General features: G+C 32.8%; 2 protein-coding genes across 4 annotated transcripts in view; both read left to right on the forward strand.

The window, feature by feature from the left end:
* The window catches only part of LOC111613148 (transmembrane protein 220-like), a 33070-nt gene extending 27030 nt beyond the window's left edge, over positions 1 to 6040 (forward strand). Inside the window, exons 1-7 of one of the 3 annotated variants that reach the window (XM_023354474.1) lie at positions 2651 to 2805; positions 4524 to 4577; positions 4651 to 4765; positions 4845 to 4874; positions 4939 to 4999; positions 5180 to 5315; positions 5846 to 6040. In XM_023354474.1, coding sequence (XP_023210242.1) covers positions 2798 to 2805; positions 4524 to 4577; positions 4651 to 4765; positions 4845 to 4874; positions 4939 to 4999; positions 5180 to 5315; positions 5846 to 5927 — 486 coding nt within the window. In that variant the 5' untranslated portion in view covers positions 2651 to 2797 and the 3' untranslated portion in view covers positions 5928 to 6040. Of the gene's footprint in view, positions 1 to 2650; positions 2806 to 3328; positions 4578 to 4650; positions 4766 to 4844; positions 4875 to 4938; positions 5000 to 5179; positions 5316 to 5845 lie in introns of those variants that run through there. The other 2 variants (XM_023354465.1, XM_023354483.1) reach the window with 2 other exon arrangements.
* Positions 6041 to 13045: 7005 nt separating this feature from the next.
* LOC111613175 (dynein light chain roadblock-type 1-like) lies at positions 13046 to 15475 on the forward strand. Its single transcript, XM_023354526.1, has 4 exons — positions 13046 to 13097; positions 13197 to 13272; positions 14416 to 14589; positions 15336 to 15475. Exons 2-4 carry the CDS (start codon positions 13197 to 13199, stop codon positions 15377 to 15379), a joined length of 294 nt encoding a protein of 97 aa, XP_023210294.1. The 5' UTR covers positions 13046 to 13097; the 3' UTR covers positions 15380 to 15475.
* Positions 15476 to 17763: the final 2288 nt, after the last annotated feature.

Consider the following 17763-nt stretch of genomic DNA (forward strand, 5'->3'; position numbering starts at 1 on the left):
ATTCTTAAATTTGAAGCTGAAATTTACAATTTGCAATATTATAAAAGGATTTGCTTCAAATTTTACATCTCATTTGGACTTTCCTTCAGGTTTTATTCTTTTTTTAAAAAAAAACATGGCAAATTGAAGGAATTACCATAAAATCATGAAATATGAAGCTTTTTATAATAATTTGAGGTTAAAAGATTAACAAATTTGTTTTCTTTTGAATTTTTCTTCAAATTTTCTGTCTATCAGCAAAAAAAAAAATTAGTTTTTTCCATGAAATTCTCAAAGTTTAAGCTGAAATGATTGAGCTAATGGAAATATTCATTGGTATTGTATGCAGTAAAGTATAAATGAAGTAATATTAATTTTTTGTATTTAATTCTGTGCAAATATTTCATTTATAATTAATTAATATTAGGCTTAATTCCTTACCTTGTCAGGCCCTTAACGAAACTTTTATTTTTTCTAATTATTTTATTATGTAACAGAAAATGTATTTTAATGGTTAATTTGTTGCTTTGTGTGTAAATTTGTCTTTGAAATTACTTTTTAATTTATTAAAAATTATTTATTTATTAATTTAAAATTGTACTTACAAATTACTGTACAAAATTTCACAAATTTGGATGAATTTAGCGGGAAAAAAACGCCTCCTCGCGGTTATAACTTTTTTTTTTAAAACATTTTAATATTCATTAATTAAAGGTTTAATTTAGTAATAAATATTTCTTGATTTTAATCAAATTAATGTTTTTATAATATTAAAATTTATACTTTTTAATAACGATAAATAATTATGTAAGATATTTTTATAATTCACTTTATGAAAAAATAATTATACATCAATTAATAAAAATATAATAAAATTAATTCGCGCAGATATTGTACTTTTAATAACTAATTACTTTTAAATATTTTTTTATATTAAATACTTATTAAATCTTATTTAAATTAAGTTTATTTAATATTTTTTTTACTTAGTCGATCGCGATCTTCCGGTTGGGAGACAGAATACATATCTTAAATTATGACGCCATCTTCCTTATTTAAAAATTAATCGCTAAAGTTTTATAAATTTTCGTTTAATGTAATTTAATAAAACTTTGATATTTTTTTCGGAATATTAACAGTTATGTTTAAATAATAAAATAAATGCTAAGAAAATGGACATGACTGAAATGAATAATTAATTTCTTAAACGGTTTACTCTGTCTTTTTTCGATTTAAATCTATTATTTCTATTATTAAATGCGTTTATTTAAGAATAAAACATTTAGAAAGATTTTTATTTTTTTTATCTAAAAAATATTAATATCTATTTATCAAGAATTTTAATTTTCGAATTTTTAAACCGCTCCGTTCCATTATTACATTTAAGCGTACGGAAATACTCGGGCGATCTGTCAAGGAAAATGTCTCCCGAAAGGACTTTCTATAGAAAAATGGCTCCATTTTATGTGTTAAACACATAAGAATACACCAAAAATTCCAGGCCGAGTCCTCCGGTCGTGCGCGAACTCGCGACTAAGTTTATCCGCGGGTTCTATTTTAAATTAATGTAATAAATTTTAATTTATAACTTTTTGGACATTTAAAAGTATTTAATTTTTAAGAGATATTTATAAATATATATATAATAATAATAAATATACATCAATAGCATAATTTACATAATTACCTAGATGAAATTCTTATTTTAAAAAGTACTAATACGCATGATCTTCTTGTATTCCACATTTTATTTAGCTTATAATTTAAAAATTTTCCGTAATTTAATTATATATAAGGCATTTCTTAATACTTTATTATAAGAAAAATGTATAAATTTCATTAAAATTTTAAAACACTTAATATTATATAAGTTAAATAGCAAAATTCAAACCCTCCTCTATTTACTCGACGCTATTAATTAAATTATAAATGAATGAATTATTAATATATTATACTAAAATATAAGAAAAAAAAATATACATAATATACCTAAGATTTTCTTGTATTTTAACCAGCTTCAATATTGTTTTCTTATTTTCAAAGATCCTGTTTTAAAGTGAGAATGCTAGAGCCTCTTGAAATAGAATGCTATATCACTGTTTAGAAGTGAACTTTGTGATTATTATATAGTAATAATATGATAAATAACCACCTTAATTCACTGTCACAGTATTAATATACGCAAAATATGTTATTGTGTAACAGTATTCAATGTTTCAGATGCCACTTCAGCAAATATGATTCCCAAGAAAAGATAAACTTTGTCACTGATAACCTATAGAATACATTCAATCGCTATCGATAAAAGTTTAGTGTAACAGACGGACATTGGCTATTTTTACAAAAGTAATGATGACGTGGGTAATTAAATTTGTTCGGAATTTGGAAACTCACGTTCTTATGCGTGCCCCAGAAAATATTTTTTTTCTGATTCAGCGATTCTTTTATATTTACAAAATTTGTTTTAAATGATTTTAATGGTGTAATTTTAAAGGTAAAAGATTTTTAAAGCTCTGTGGATGCTAGTAAAGCATTTTTAGCAAGCTCGTAATGTATTCATAGCTGGGCCAGAATGGTGAGAGACGTGTCTCGACGTATCCGGACAGACAGACAGACCTCTCGTTGTTGGATCTTTTTACCTTCTGGACACTGACGGGGCATTTTTACCGTATCCATCGTAAGTTCGGCCGGGCCCACGATATGATGAGGACTGTGACTGACGTATCGGGGACAGATAGCCCATAAAAATTCTTGGGGATCGGTTCGCTCGGATCCTATCATGGGTCCTCAGAACGCTTAACCGTTCGAATATACCCGAATGTCAAGGTAACAACATAAAATTAATTTGTAATTCTGCTATGACGGTTTGGATTCGAATATTCTTGGTAACGATTCTTCTAGAAAACGTATAGTAGAAAAGTTAGGTCTATGGATTATCACTCAGAAGTTAAGGGGTCAGTCTACTGCTTAGGGGACCCGGGATTAAATGTAGGTGACCCACCCCGCCCTTTATTATGGACCTGTCCAAACTTCCCAAACTCACAATGTTCCTGGAAAAAAGACCATCTTAGAGCTATTCTTTCTTTGGGGTATGTAGTAACCCCAGAAGGTAAAGCCAATCCAAAATGCTAGCATTGTGGATTGGCCTTATATAGTACAGTATCCTCGCGTTTTTTTTATGCAGCGCTCGAGAAGCGCTTTACAGCGAACACACTGAAACTGGTTTCTAATTGGCCAATACTGCTCGTGACGTCATTTCGCTACACTCTCGCTGCATAAAAAAACGCGGGGTATATAGTATATAGTCACCCCTACTATAGTTAGTCTAGCTAACCTCCAAGTTGAGATAGTGATATTAATAAACATGTGGACCACCTCTTTATAAAAATAGATGAATAAAATCAATGAAACCAATTTCTATTATTTTTTTTTTATCAATTTTTTGCTGAAATTCTATCTTTAAGAGGCCTTCTTTATCTGGTACTCGAACCAAATTGTCCTATTGTATTCTGATTACATAGTCTTGTGATTATATCATAACTAAGCTATTGTAAATATTTCAAATTGATCTAGAATAACTTTGTGACGTTTTTTTATATATAAATTGTCCCATAGAAAATAGTTTATGAGGGACCCTAGTCAAAGCACGGGCTCGAGAGGCCCTAATTTCAGTTCATGTAACGTTAATTAAGCTTGTAACAAAGTCTAAGATTCCTATCTAGAATTAAGTTACATTCGAATAATAATAGAACAAGTATCGACAAACATATACAGTAAAAACCTCGATATAGCGCTATCATTTATTCGCACTTAATCAGACGTGGCGCTAAATCGAATGACCTCGACTAATAAGAATTATTTCAAAACGATGAGAGTTCGAATGCCAGATGATTAATGACCTTTGCAATGCATATTAATAATTCACAGAGGCTGAAGCGTATTTAAAAGGTCGCTTGTGTTCATTGGCGCTATATCGAAGTTTGACTGAATCTGTACTTGTATGAAGTCTCTACGTGCGAGGCTTTATATAAACTCGTACTGGAGTTTGCTTTCGTAATTATCGTACTGACAAACGGACGGACGATCAAATACGATTAATTTATCATTGAAAAATAAATAAACAAAATTCTTATTATTTTTAGAAGTAATATTTATTTATTTCTCTCTTTCGTGATCACATGTGATATTTCCCTTTACTGATTTTTATCACCTCATAAAATCAATATTTTAAAGCTAAATATTCGATTTAAAGCATTTTTATACACTGAAAATATCCTCACTATTTTAAAAAAATCACAAAATGTACATTCGAACCTCTAAACAACGACCACTGATCAAAGACATAAAAAAAAATGGCCGCTGTATACAGGTAATTTATATCACACGGAGCAATGTGAATATTTTCTTTTATTAAATTTTGTCAAAGGGTAAAGCTTCTACTCTAAATTCTATATCTAAAAGTGAGGGATATTTTATCAAATAGTGAGGAAATATCATGTGATACACATCCATAATGCATTGCGAGTAACAATGAGTTTCCAAAGGAGGCAGATCATTAAATCTTCTAGCGATGAGTCAGAAAACGACGACGTTAACAGGTTGGAATTATGATTTAAAAAAAGAAACAGTAAATTTTTATGAATTTGTTATTAAATTTAATTGTTTTTCTAGCTCTAAAGACGATTCTTTACCGTTGTTAAGATCAACAAACACGAAAACATGGAGCAGTTGGAGATGGATAAACACATTCATGGGGATTTTTTTCGCCTTTGAAGCATATTTACAGGTTAGTAAATGTATTTAGCACATAATTTTCTATGTTATTATTATTTTATTAATGTAATTATCATTATCAAATGTTGTAGATAGACGATCCAGATTGGTATCTATGGATTGTGAGTAGGATAATTAATTATGTAATTTTTTATGTGTATTTTTATTTTATTTTAAATTTTTTAGACAGTTTATACAATTCCTTCTCTATTGACATTTTCTGTTGCTTTATATCCTGCGATACTCGGTGAGTATTTGTTTATTATACACTAGAAAATCGATTCTTTGTTGTCGTGTCTCACGTTTTATCTCCTTTATTCTACGTCTACACCTTGCAACTTTAAGCTTAATGTATTCTTTAAATATTTAAATACAGAAATATTAATAGAATTACTCATACTTTTTTGTTTTTTAAATTTCGTTTTAGGTAATATATTTTGGAGAGTAATGTGCTCGGTTACGTTCGCCTTTTCAGTTGGATTTTCTATTTATCTCTTGATAGAGTTTGCACGTGTTTTGCAACCCCGTTTAGGTTTCAATCCAATGTTTTACGAAGAGGGGAGGTAATTATGCAATTTATTATATAATTTACATTTAGCTAAGATTGCTATTAACATTCAGATTTGAAGTACAGGTTGGCCACAAAGTCCTTATGCATATTAGTTTATTTTAAGTTCTCAACTGTTGTATAGAAGTGTTAAGAAGTTTTCTCCTTCATAATGTCCCAAAGGACCCTAACAGTTACAATCTTCAGCATATAAAAATAAACTTCCGACAAAGTTTAGTTATTAATTAACTACTGTTTGCGGAATTAGCACAAGTTGAACCTCTAAACAGCGACAAACTCCGAACAACTTTGCCATTTATTTATGCTTTCGTCAATGGCCTTTCTTCGGAGGTTTAACTGTATAATGACTACACATTAAAGCTTTTTTCATAATTCAGATTTACGTGAATACTCTTAAAACATGAGTATTTTACAACCTCATATCTGAGTAACGTCTGTTTTAACTTAGATATTTATTCTAATTAAACTATTAATCCTCGCTAATGAATTAAACCCGTACTAAATGTAATTCTTCCTTTATTTCAGGGAGTTTTTAGGTGTTTTAATTATCGCCATTTGGCTGCAGGCTTGCAGAGAATCCAAGTTTGCTGCTCACAATTCTTCGTAATGAAGATTCAAATCATCGCTTCTCAGATCATCATCCGAAAATTTGGATTTATTTTAATCATTATGAAAAATAAAATTAATCAAATTTTGCATCGAAAACTTATTTAACATTTTAAAAGTCAGTGATTGAGTGATTTTCCGGGTTTTTTTTTTTTTAGTGTCTAAAACCTAAACAGGACCCTATTTCCTATAAAAAGTCCTCCCGAGAGGCATCCTTCTTGGCAGACCTAACGTCTAAGTAGAGGCCAGTTTCCTCTAAAAAGTCCTCCCTGAAGGAATTCCCCTTGTTATCGCCTACATTTTACGTTGCCATTGTGATGTTCAAGCGAAATATAAGTAAACTGACAAGGGAAAAACGTATCAAGAATACTAAGCAACAGTAAGTTATATGGTCAAGCAAAGCATTTCATTTCGCGTATGTGAACAGGTTCTTTTCAGATTCCAACTCAGCAGTAAATAATTACAACACGGCTGCAAACGATATATAACGGCAGACAATGGCAAAAATGTACCGTTCGCGACATACAAATATAAATGATATCCGGAAACTATGCCTAATACTTATAAACTAACTTAAAACTAGAGGAGAGAAGGAGATGGTAAGATAAGTAGAGAAATTAGGAAAAATAGGATAAAGAGTGAAATACCCGTGGTTTTGTTGAACTTCACAAATTGGGTGGGAGGCCACGTTGAACTCTTCCTGAAACATCTCTCGTCGTCGTCTTTACTAGGTTACTTTAATAGTTACTTTTACTTTTAATTAAAGTTTATTAGTTACTACACCTTTTATCAACGTCTGTCCACCTTGAGATCGGGGCCAAAGAATGTCTTTCCCTTTCTGTCACTAGCCCTCGGGGCCTCTTTTCTTTCTTTGTTCTCCATGGTTCCAAGAATCGGTCCTCACCACCCAAGGGAAAAGAGTTAGAAAGGAAAGATCTAGAAACAAGAAGAATCGAAGAACAAAGGAGAATACTCTAAAACTAAAATTAATATATACAAAATAACCACACCATAACCCACAAAACCAAACAACCAATTAACATCCCCCTTGGCAGATCGCAGCATCATTTCATTCGGTTAGTTTCGTCTAGGGGTACTCAGAGAAGCTATCAACGAAAATATAATATAACAGACGTATTAAAGTATTTACACACCAAACGTTGTAAAGATATTTACATAAAATTACAGCATTTTAAACAAGTAAAAATTGAACAAAAGTAGGAAATAGTGGAAAACATGGAACACTGATGATTAAAGCCTAATTACAACAGTAATTCTTTGTGGTATTGTAAAAATAACTTTTGTATATAGTTCTGGATCAATCTTTGACCGTGATTCTTTGTCTTCTTATTTCTTCTATAATTGTAGTTCCTTTTCAGCAATGGCGTGCCGTCATTAGAAGCGGTGGATGAGCCGCTTCCCTTGTATTTTCTAAAAAAATAAATACATATTAACTTTAATTATATGAAAATAATCGCACCATATTTTATTATAACCGCATTATGTATCTTATTACAAATTTCTATACTACACGTGAAAAAAAGATAAGATCGCTATTGTATATTCGAATATTAATTAGTGATGTGCCGAATATCCTTTTCTGTATCCGTTACTTTTTAGCGGATCTTTAATGGATCTTTTATCTTAATGAATTTCATTACTTATATGAAATTTTAAAGATAGGTAGCAATAAAATACTAATAACTTTAATTCAAATCACTTTTTATTTCTTAAAATCACATATTTTGCACATTCATATTGCAAAAATTAAATATTTAAACATTAATTATAGTAAGTTACCAGTATAAGGTAACTTACTATAATTAATTTAACTATCTTTATATTGAAATCAAACCTCTAATGCTAATTGAAATAATCATCATAGTTATATTATATTATATTATAATAATTATCAAATTATCAGATAAAATAATTACATTTTTAGAAACTTCAAAAAATTAAATGTCATAATCAAAATTAATTAATGGTAAATTGTACTTCAAAAAAAGAGTAACTTGGCAGCTTTATCCTCCAAAAGTCTAGTACGATGAGGATCATAAATAATTCCTGCTGCACTAAAAAAAAAACTGCTCACTTAGAAAGCTTGTTGCAGGTGACGATAAATATGTGTGAGCCATGTGACTAAGACCAAATTTTTTACTATTAATCTCCCAATACTTTAATGAATCTTGGTCTCTTGATAATCTTTTTTCTTTGGCATATTCTGTGAGCAAATTAGCATTAGTGTATGTTATTCGGTTTTCAGATTCCTCATCTTCATCGTCACTAATATATTGGCCATAGAGTCTTCTAAATTGTTGCAATGTTTTTTTCTTACAGCATTTGGTTTTTCTGTGCTAATTGTAGTAGTTGTGATATTTACTTCTGTTTGATTGATTCGAACTTGTATTTTTTTCTAATTCTTGCTTTGCCATTGTAGAATGTTTGAATTGTCCTGCAATTTTTCTGCATTTTGTAAGTAACATAGATATTGCATCAACATTTTTAACAGCTTCTTTGACCACAAGATGCAGCTGATGTGCTGTACAGTCGATGTTATTTATGTCAGATAAAGTGTAGGCACGCTTGATATTGGATCCCCCATCTCTTACCATGCAGTGCACACATTCTGTTTCGGGATTCCCCACTCTTCGAGCATACGTTAACTCTTCGAGCATACGTTAAAATATTGCCGAAATGTAATCTTCCGTGTGACGTTCGTCAAGAATCTCCGCTTTCAAAACGATATTTTTTCTTATAAAATCTTTTGTAATGCCATGACACGTTAAGGATAATAATGAAACTCCTGACAAAGAATCTGACCAGATATCTGATGTAAAAGAAACTTTCTCAAAATCCTTCAATATGTTCTTTATTTTCGATGACACTTTATTGTAAAGTTCGCCGCAAACAAGTTCCGTAAAATATTTCCTGCCTTTTAGAATATAATTTGGAACAACATGATTCATCAATCGTAGGAACCCCAATCCTTCTATGTGTTGAAAAAATAAATCAGATAAAGCTATCATTTCTGCAATTAAATAGTCAATTTTTATTGACTTGGGGTTTGTATTATCCCACATTTTGACTTTTTCTATGAATTCGTTAAAAAATGTTAGTCTAAATTCTCTTTTTACCGTTTGTAAAGATGTTCCCTGTTGAACGGTTTCGTCGGCACTCTTCTTAGCGGAGTCTTCTTTTAAGAATAAAGCATATTCATGCGAGTGTTTCCTCTGGAAATGATTTTTTTTAACGATATTGTACCTTTACCGTTACGGGAATACTTTCCTTCACAAATTTAGCACATTCGTCATTTACTATCGTAAAATATTTCCATATTACACTACTAAACTATTTTGTCGACATTGTTTTTATTTTAATTTAACTCAACACTCTCCAAAAACGCAAACGTAATCTATGCTATCCCAAACTATTGTGGCTATACGCTATATTTTTGTAAATATTAATTTTAGTTTAGTTTCATTTCTTCTTTCTACCCTTTGTTCTATTGTTCTATTTTATTCTAGAACTTTCTTATCTATTCCCTGTCCCTTGGGTGAGATGAGCAGTTCCTAGAAATTTGAGGAGCAAAGATGTAAACAGGACCCGGAGAGTGTACGGACGAGATGAGAATATTGCGAGTCGTATTAGCAACGACCGGAGAGTTCAGAAATAAGTTGAGAAAAAAAAATCCTGTTTTAAGGTCGTAGTGACGACAGTGGAAGGAAAAATAATCATTAAAGAAGAGAACTGGCCAGTTATAAGAGAAGGACGTGTGTTATCCCACCCGACAGTACGCATAAAGAAACAAGCCGAAAAAAAGAACAAAAGCCCGGATATCCCTATTTCTATCTTATCTACCATTTATTCTGTCTTCTTAATTTTATCCCTTTTTCTGTTATTAGTGTTAAGTTAGTGTTTAAGGTTAGTTTTAAGGTTTCGGGTTATATATATTGTCACGTTCGGGATCTGTATTGTACACGTGCATCCAAAAAACCAGATTCGCACATGCCCTTTACGGAGCACCAACCTCACCTGGTTTAGCCGGTGGAATCCTAGGACCTCGGGTGGATGCTACACGTGTACCACATCCAATTCTTTCCGGGACCGGTTCCGGGCAGTTAGCCGCCCGCCCGCTAGATATTTGGCCGCCCTCGCCCGATTACGCGAATCGCGAGTAGATTTATAACTTAACCCGACCGATAAGAATTTACTGGTAGGTTTTTACGATAGTTCTGTACGATAGTTGACAGGAGTTTTAAAAAAATCCATTAAAATATTTGATATTTTTATTCCGCTCTTCTATTTTATATTACTCACGGATTTCAATGTTAAACCGGTGATATTACGATTTTGTATATCCCATCTTTAAGGGAATGCAGAAAAAAACGTGTACAATTCTCGTATAATGGTAAAAAATTAACCGTTACTTTGGTAGCATAATTTACAACTAAATTAATGAATGAGAGAGATGCATCAGGTACAGAAAAAGCTCTAGAATTTATTTTCATTAAATTTGCGATTTATGTAACCGTTTGTCATAAAAATTTGTCTTTCCACTTTTTTCCCGAGACTACAAATATTCGAGTACAAAGTAACCGGTTTCGACTTATTTCTACTTAAGAAGTAGTTAAATAATTAAGCGGTTAGGGAATTGAGGACGTAAACAAAACTCTGATGAAAGAGCCGAAATTTTATTTAAACAAAAGCTTAACCAAATCATCTCTAGCCGAGTACAGTGGAGACTGATTTCTTCGTATTATTAATGTAATAAAGACAGAAATGTTTCCAGTTCAACGAGAGTGACCGAAAAGTTGTAAATTTTGGAAATTTCTGAGGACACTTGGTCCTAAAAAGAATTAGAAAACAAACGACTATTAAGTTTAACGTATTTAGATGTTTACAGCTATGGTGAGAAACGTTTAAAATCTACAACGGCCCTGTCGCGTCCTTTGAGATATACTAGTGATCCGACAAAAGAGGTATTTGACATTGACCAGTATCGGCACCCTGGGGATTTGGCAGTCCGCGTGTATGCACGCTCCGCAACCGTCTTCGATTCCATCCGTTAGCCACTCGTAGGGAGCTATTTGACTAAGTGCATTGTTTTAAGATTTAAAAAGTAAAGAATATTTTATATTTTTATGTACGTTTCTTTGCAAAGCTACGTTTAATTATAATTTTCTTTAAAAGTATATTCGTACAATTGAAAAATATTTTGTACCGGGTATGTACCGGTACGTCAATCACATATTTTATTTCACCGAGTAAGTTATTATTATTTTATTTTTAATTGTAGCCCTTATATCGTGGCTAGCGATTCGGAATGTTATTGTAATATTAAAAATGCATTTAGAGAAGTCTACGGTTTTTACTGGCTTATCGAATAAACGATACGAATGGATCCTAGACCAGGCATGGCCAACATACGGCCCGCGGACCAGATCCGGCCCGTCTAATGAATTAATGTGGCCCGCGAACAATCTTTCAATAATAGCTAATGAAGTCTCGAATAGCTCGATGAAAAATTCTGACGCCTAAAAAAGAAAAAAAAAAAAAAGGTCAACAACTCATTGTGCTGTCATATAGTTCCCTCCATTACAAATATCCTAAGTACCGCGTAGAATGTTGATATAGCATGATAATGTGAAAAATGTATCTGTAATCTCTATCTACAATTCAGTCTCTACGGGGTGACACTACAATGAGATCTCGCACCACCTCAAAATCTTCCTAGGACGGCCTCTGGTTCGGCCCGCGGAAAAAGTTTTCTTTCCAATTCGGCCCGGAGGCAAAAACTGTTGGCCACCCCTGCCCTAGACCATCACTGACGCGCAATTGACTGGTTGCCCCTGGATGTCGTCTTCTTACAGTAACACAACTTTCCTATCATTAAATGTCACGGCACTCCACTGCTTTTCAGACACCATTTTATTTAGAACCTTCAAACATTTTCAATGGGAGATGTATCTGGATTGTTGGCGGGTCATTATAAATGCCGTATGTTATGTTTTCGAATCCATTATTTAATTTGTCTAGTTCTATGACACGATACATTGTCATCCTGGTAGATGAAATTCTCATTAACGAAACGATCTTCAGATATTTTAACGTTCAAAGCTTCTAATAACTCCAAAATAACCATCAGCATTCAATGTTCTATTAAGGATTGTCATCCCATCAACCCCTTTACAGGTTATACATTACACATTTTGGAAATTTTGGTGATGAAACAGGATGAAATTTTTCATCTGATCTTCTGTATACTAATATACTTCCATCGTCACCACAGCCAATACATATTTTTGATTCATATATATCTCGTTGCCTCTAGTCTTTATGACATTTCAAACCATCTTTCTTTTAGTTTTTTGTCATATAGTGCTTTGTTATAGCGTTAGTTTCAGTGGTACTAGCCTCCTCCTTACTGAAGTGTTCGATACATTAAAACCTGTCTCATTAGCACCTGTTGAAAGTGTTTAGAATGTTCTGAAGAAAATGATACCTAAAAAAGAGTAATAACCATAAAAGAATTAAAGAAGACAGTCAATGAATCAATCAGAGGATAATCCAGAGTAGCGAAACTGACAACGTAATCTCACAATAAGTTGGAATTGCGGATTCGAGTTCGATTTCGGACCGATTCTTTCCTTCCAGAACTTATATGACAGCCGAATTACAGAAGCTTATAAATCAAATTACCGATCTGAAGGACCAAGTTTGGTTGGATCGACTAACGAACTTTCATGAATGAAATGACTGGGCTATATCGGGCATTATCATTTGGCCATATGTATTGTAAATGTGAACGAACTCGGGTATTGCAAATGCCTTTTTAGTGACCCGAAATTGAATCCGGACTCGGGAATTTTTCGGAGTTAATCCGTCCGGATATCTCTACCCCATTCCTCAACACCGGCTGCCCCATTGTGGCCCTGACCGAATCCATAATGGGCTTGCTATAAAAGCTTGCTTAGGTCGGAAAGAGTTTTAAAAAAACCATAATGGCCAGGGAGAAAAAAAAGTTAATTTTTAAAAATTATAATTAAAAACTTAAAAACTTTTGGCTATATTACCGCTATTTTTATGTTTAGTTAACTTGCTAAAATGAATTTAAATTCGAGTGACGTCGTTATTTTTGAATAAAGATATCGAATGGTTATTTTCGAACGTAATCGCATTTTATTTTTTATTATTTTATTTACTATTTTAAGAATAATTCTGTAATTTTTCACAAATTTTCAAAATTATTTTTTTATTTCTTAAACAGATGGATGCCGATGAAAAATTAAGCAATTTGCGTTCACAAAAAGGAGTTAACGGATTAATTCTGTCAAATAATTGCGGTACTTTCAGATTTTTTATCTAAATATATAAAATTGCTTGTCCTGACTGACTCACTCATTCATTCACTGATTCATCATCGCCCAGAGCAAACCGCTTAACCTAAAGAGGTGAAATTTGGTACACAGTTAGGGTACGTCATGGAAACGCACACTAAGAAAGGATTTTTCGAAATTCCAACGCGGGGGGGTGAGGGAGAGCATTAAGGCTTAACCGGAAGAACGGCTTCTACTGCGCTATTTTAGATGCAATTTTTTGTTTTTATATGCGTTTTAGTAGTGAATGCCATGGCAATGCACACTAAGAAGAGATTTTTAGAAAGTTTCCCGCGGGGGGGTGAGGGGGAGCATTAAGTCTTAACCGGAAAAACGGCTTCTACTGCGCTATTTTAGATGCGATTTTTTGTTTTTATCTGCGTTTTAGTAGTGAATGCCATGGCAATGCACACTAAGAAGAGATTTTTAGAAAGTCCCCCGCGGGGGGTGAGGAAGAGCATTAAGTCTTAACCGGAAAAACGGCTTCCACTGTACTATTTTAGATGCGATTTTTTTGTTTTTATCTGTGTTGTAGTAGGGTATGCCATGAGAATGCATACTAAGAAGGGATTTTTTGAAATTTCCCCGCGGGGGGTGAGGGAGAGCATTAAGGCTTAACCGGAAGAACGGCTTCTACTGCGCTATTTTAGATGCGATTTTTTGTTTTTATCTGCGTTGTAGTAGGGTATGCCATGAGAATGTACACTAAGAAGGGATTTTTAGAAATTTCCCCGCGGGGGGTGAGGGAGAGAATATAGTTTTCATCGAGTACTTAGGTGTATTAAATTAATAACATTTCAGACATTGTTATAAATATTTTTATCCATTTCGATTTTAAAAATGTTCGAACCGTTTTAAATTCGAATTTGTTATTGCGTATTGGTTCGATTATAGAACGATTGTAAACGTTTCAGAAAATTGATCAAATTGAAAATAGTTCGTTTGATTTTCGGCAATTCTCTTCAGCGGTAGGTGTTATATAACAATTACTATGGTTATTGAAATATTGGATGTAAATGGGGTTTGCTTGCAAAACCTCCGCTGACGAAGTCGCGGGTAACAGCTAGTTAATTATGTAAAAGATATTATAATAATAGAACATTCTTTCAGGCATTCCAATTAAAACTACGTTAAATATTCCTTATTTCGCATCGGCTAATTATGCCGAACTCGTCGTTGGAATGGTGGAAAAATCAAGAAGTACAATCAGACAACTCGATCCTATAAATGATTTAAGTTTCATAAGAATTCGTTCCGAGAAGAACGAAGTTATAGCTGTACCCGGTACATATAAATTTATTTCGCAATCGTCCAAAAGGATATCTTTTATAGAAAACTGGCTTCTATTTAGGCGATAGACGAGCAAAGGAAATCCGGAAAACATATGGCCCGTTGGTGAGGTGCGAACCCGCGACTACTCGACTGGTTTAATGTTAGTTCTTGCAGGCATATTAACATTAACAAGAAGCAGACATATTTTAAGTTCAACCAAGTTCAAAATGGTTCTGTAAAGAGGTGAACGGGCTCGACATACCCAAACCAAACAACGTGGTTTGGTTTGGTTTATTTGCTTATGGCAACGCGACACATGAGCGATCTGCCGAGAGGGAATACCTCTCGGGAGGTTGTAGGTTATTAAAAAACTGAAAATTTGGATTGGTTCTAAAATCTATCCTAGAAAAATTCTAAAAATTTTGGTGCTCCTTCGTGTCTGTTTCTCCAGCCGAATGGCCTTCCATCTAAAACGGGTAATTCGCATCATCAATTAGTGCCGGATTTAAATGCAAATTTAATTCTTAATATTAAACTTTACGGTTAATTTTAATTTAAATAGTTTTTATTCCCTCAACTGTAAAACCAAATTTAATTTTCTTTTCTTTTATGTTTTTCCATATAGTTTTATGATAGAAGATAGATAACAGTTATCCCTTCCTTATTAATTTATCATATTCTTGTAAATTCTATGTATTTTGCTACCTTTATTTCACTTTAAAATGATTAAATTAGAGAATTTTATTGTATTTTTTCAGATAAAGAATATATTTTGATTGGAATTCACGATCCAAAGTTGTAAAATATCACTTGATTCGCTTTCATTTAATATAATTTAAATGCATTTATCGGAGAAATTATTATAAGAATTTAATAATTGTAAATAAATATATTTAATAATTGCTACTGTGGTTTTGTTTTATTATAAAATATGAGAAAACGAGAAGAACATTTTAAAGTTTAGCCTTTAAAATATTTTATTTATTTATAAAGCATGCGGTGAATGCAGAGAACTGCAAAAACCAAGATAAAAGTGTTATTTAATCAGTTTAATAAACAACAACCATAAAATTTGAAATTTTACTACTATTATTTTAATAATCTGTAAATCTTTATAGCTTATAGTCTAGTCTGGGAAGTCTTTTAATAATAGTCTGTAAGTTTTTAAAAGTTAAATACTGTATTTTCGACGTTGGTGTTTGATTTCACAGTATAATGAAAGATATTTGAGGCAGGGATAAAAGCTAACATTCTTTTTTAAACTCGTTTTGCCGTTTGGACACCCAGAGAGTTTTTTTTACAAGCCAGTCATGGGTTCGGACGTGCCCACAACTGGATAGTGGGGGGATGGATCATCGTCGGAAAATTCCCGAGGTTTTTTGATCTGTTCTGATCGATTCCGGTACCAGAGCGTAGACTTTTACCTTAGCCACTCGGCCATCTGGAAATTCAATATTATGATGTCATCACGACGTATAAATATAATAGCGCACATTGGAACTAATAAACTACCGTGAAAATTTTTATAATTGATGCATTTCTACAAATCATATTATTTTGGATTGTCGCTTGACTCTTTCTTTTTTTAAAATTCGTTCTCAAAAAATGTTTTAAGCGAAAAAACGCAGGTAACGTTCACTTTTCATGCTCTCCGCTAGAGGCAGCACCGTCAACTTTAATTACTTTGTATCTGTTCATAATATTGTATTGGTTTTCTCATATATATAGTACTTTTTTTTGTTAAGAATATAATTTAAATTGATTTAATTTTATTTTATTGATATTTTTCTATATTCAATTTTCTCCAAAATATTCTAAAATTCATATAATTTTATTTATTTACTTATAATTGTACTATTTAATAAGAGATGGCGACCTGGTTGCCAGCCATCTGCCAAATTGCTTAGTAATTATTTAACCTTAATAGCCCTATGAAGGAATCCGGCTCTTTGTTTAATATTTGATTTAATTTAAATTATTCAAAATGTGGAAATAATAAGATGTAAAAAGATGGATATTCAAATAAGCAAAATAAGGCCTAAATAAATCTCTTTTTTGTTTATATTATTTAAACAAATAATTGAAATAACCTTCCTATTAATTGTTTAACGATATTATTAATTTATACTAACGGTACACGAACATCGTCATGATAAAAAATAACCTTATAAGTAGAACGACCCGGACGGACGAATAATTAATGAGGAAGCCTAACGCTCCGAGAGACCCTGGAATCGAATCCGGACGGGTCGAAAAACTCCAGGAAATTTTCGGAGGGTGGTTCGTACGGATATGTTGAGCCCATCCTTCAACACCCGACCACCATTGTCTTCCTAAATAAACCCAAAATGGCCTTGATAAAAAAAAAAGTCCTCTTAGTGCCATATAACGGAAAGAGTTGAGGTGTTGGCTTTATTCGCATACGGCAACGTGACACGTGGGCGATTTGTCAAGGTGGTACGCTTCCCGGAGGTTTTTAATGGGAAACTGCCTCCATTTACGTGTTGCTAATGTAAAAAAAATCCGGAAAACTCCACATGGCTTGCTCATGGCGAGGCGCAAATCTACGACCAACTAGCAGCGTTCAATGGTTTTATCTACTCGGGCACTGGTATGTGCCAAAGAGGATTGTGAGGTGCGAACCCGCGACTACTCGACTGGTTTAATGTTAGTTCTTGCAGGCATATTAACATTAACAAGAAGCAGACATATTTTAAGTTCAACCAAGTTCAAAATGGTTCTGTAAAGAGGTGAACGGGCTCGACATACCCAAACCAAACAACGTGGTTTGGTTTGGGTTTTAATAACCTACAACCTCCCGAGAGGTATTCCCTCTCGGCAGATCGCTCATGTGTCGCGTTGCCATAAGCAAATAAACCAAACAACGTGGTTTGGTTTGGTTTATTTGCTTATGGCAACGCGACACATGAGCGATCTGCCGAGAGGGAATACCTCTCGGGAGGTTGTAGGTTATTAAAAAACTGAAAATTTGGATTGGTTCTAAAATCTATCCTAGAAAAATTCTAAAAATTTTGGTGTTCCTTCGTGTCTGTTTCTCCAGCCGAATGGCCTTCCATCTAAAACGGGTAATTCGCATCATCAATTAGTGCCGGATTTAAATGCAAATTTAATTCTTAATATTAAACTTTACGGTTAATTTTAATTTAAATAGTTTTTATTCCCTCA

The sequence above is a fragment of the Centruroides sculpturatus genome, unplaced genomic scaffold (genome assembly GCF_000671375.1).
Source record: "Centruroides sculpturatus isolate CEXI.00-Female unplaced genomic scaffold, Cexi_2.0 scaffold134, whole genome shotgun sequence".
Classification (NCBI taxonomy): Eukaryota; Metazoa; Arthropoda; class Arachnida; order Scorpiones; family Buthidae; genus Centruroides; species Centruroides sculpturatus.

Coding starts and splice junctions, on each gene's coding strand:
- LOC111613175 (XM_023354526.1), top strand. CDS start 13,197: ATGGATGCCGATGAAAAATTAAGCAATTTGCGTTCACAAAAAGGAGTT. Junction 13,273..14,415: donor AATTCTGTCAAATAATTGCG/GTACTTTCAGAT, acceptor ACATTCTTTCAG/GCATTCCAATTAAAACTACG. Junction 14,590..15,335: donor CGAAGTTATAGCTGTACCCG/GTACATATAAAT, acceptor GTATTTTTTCAG/ATAAAGAATATATTTTGATT.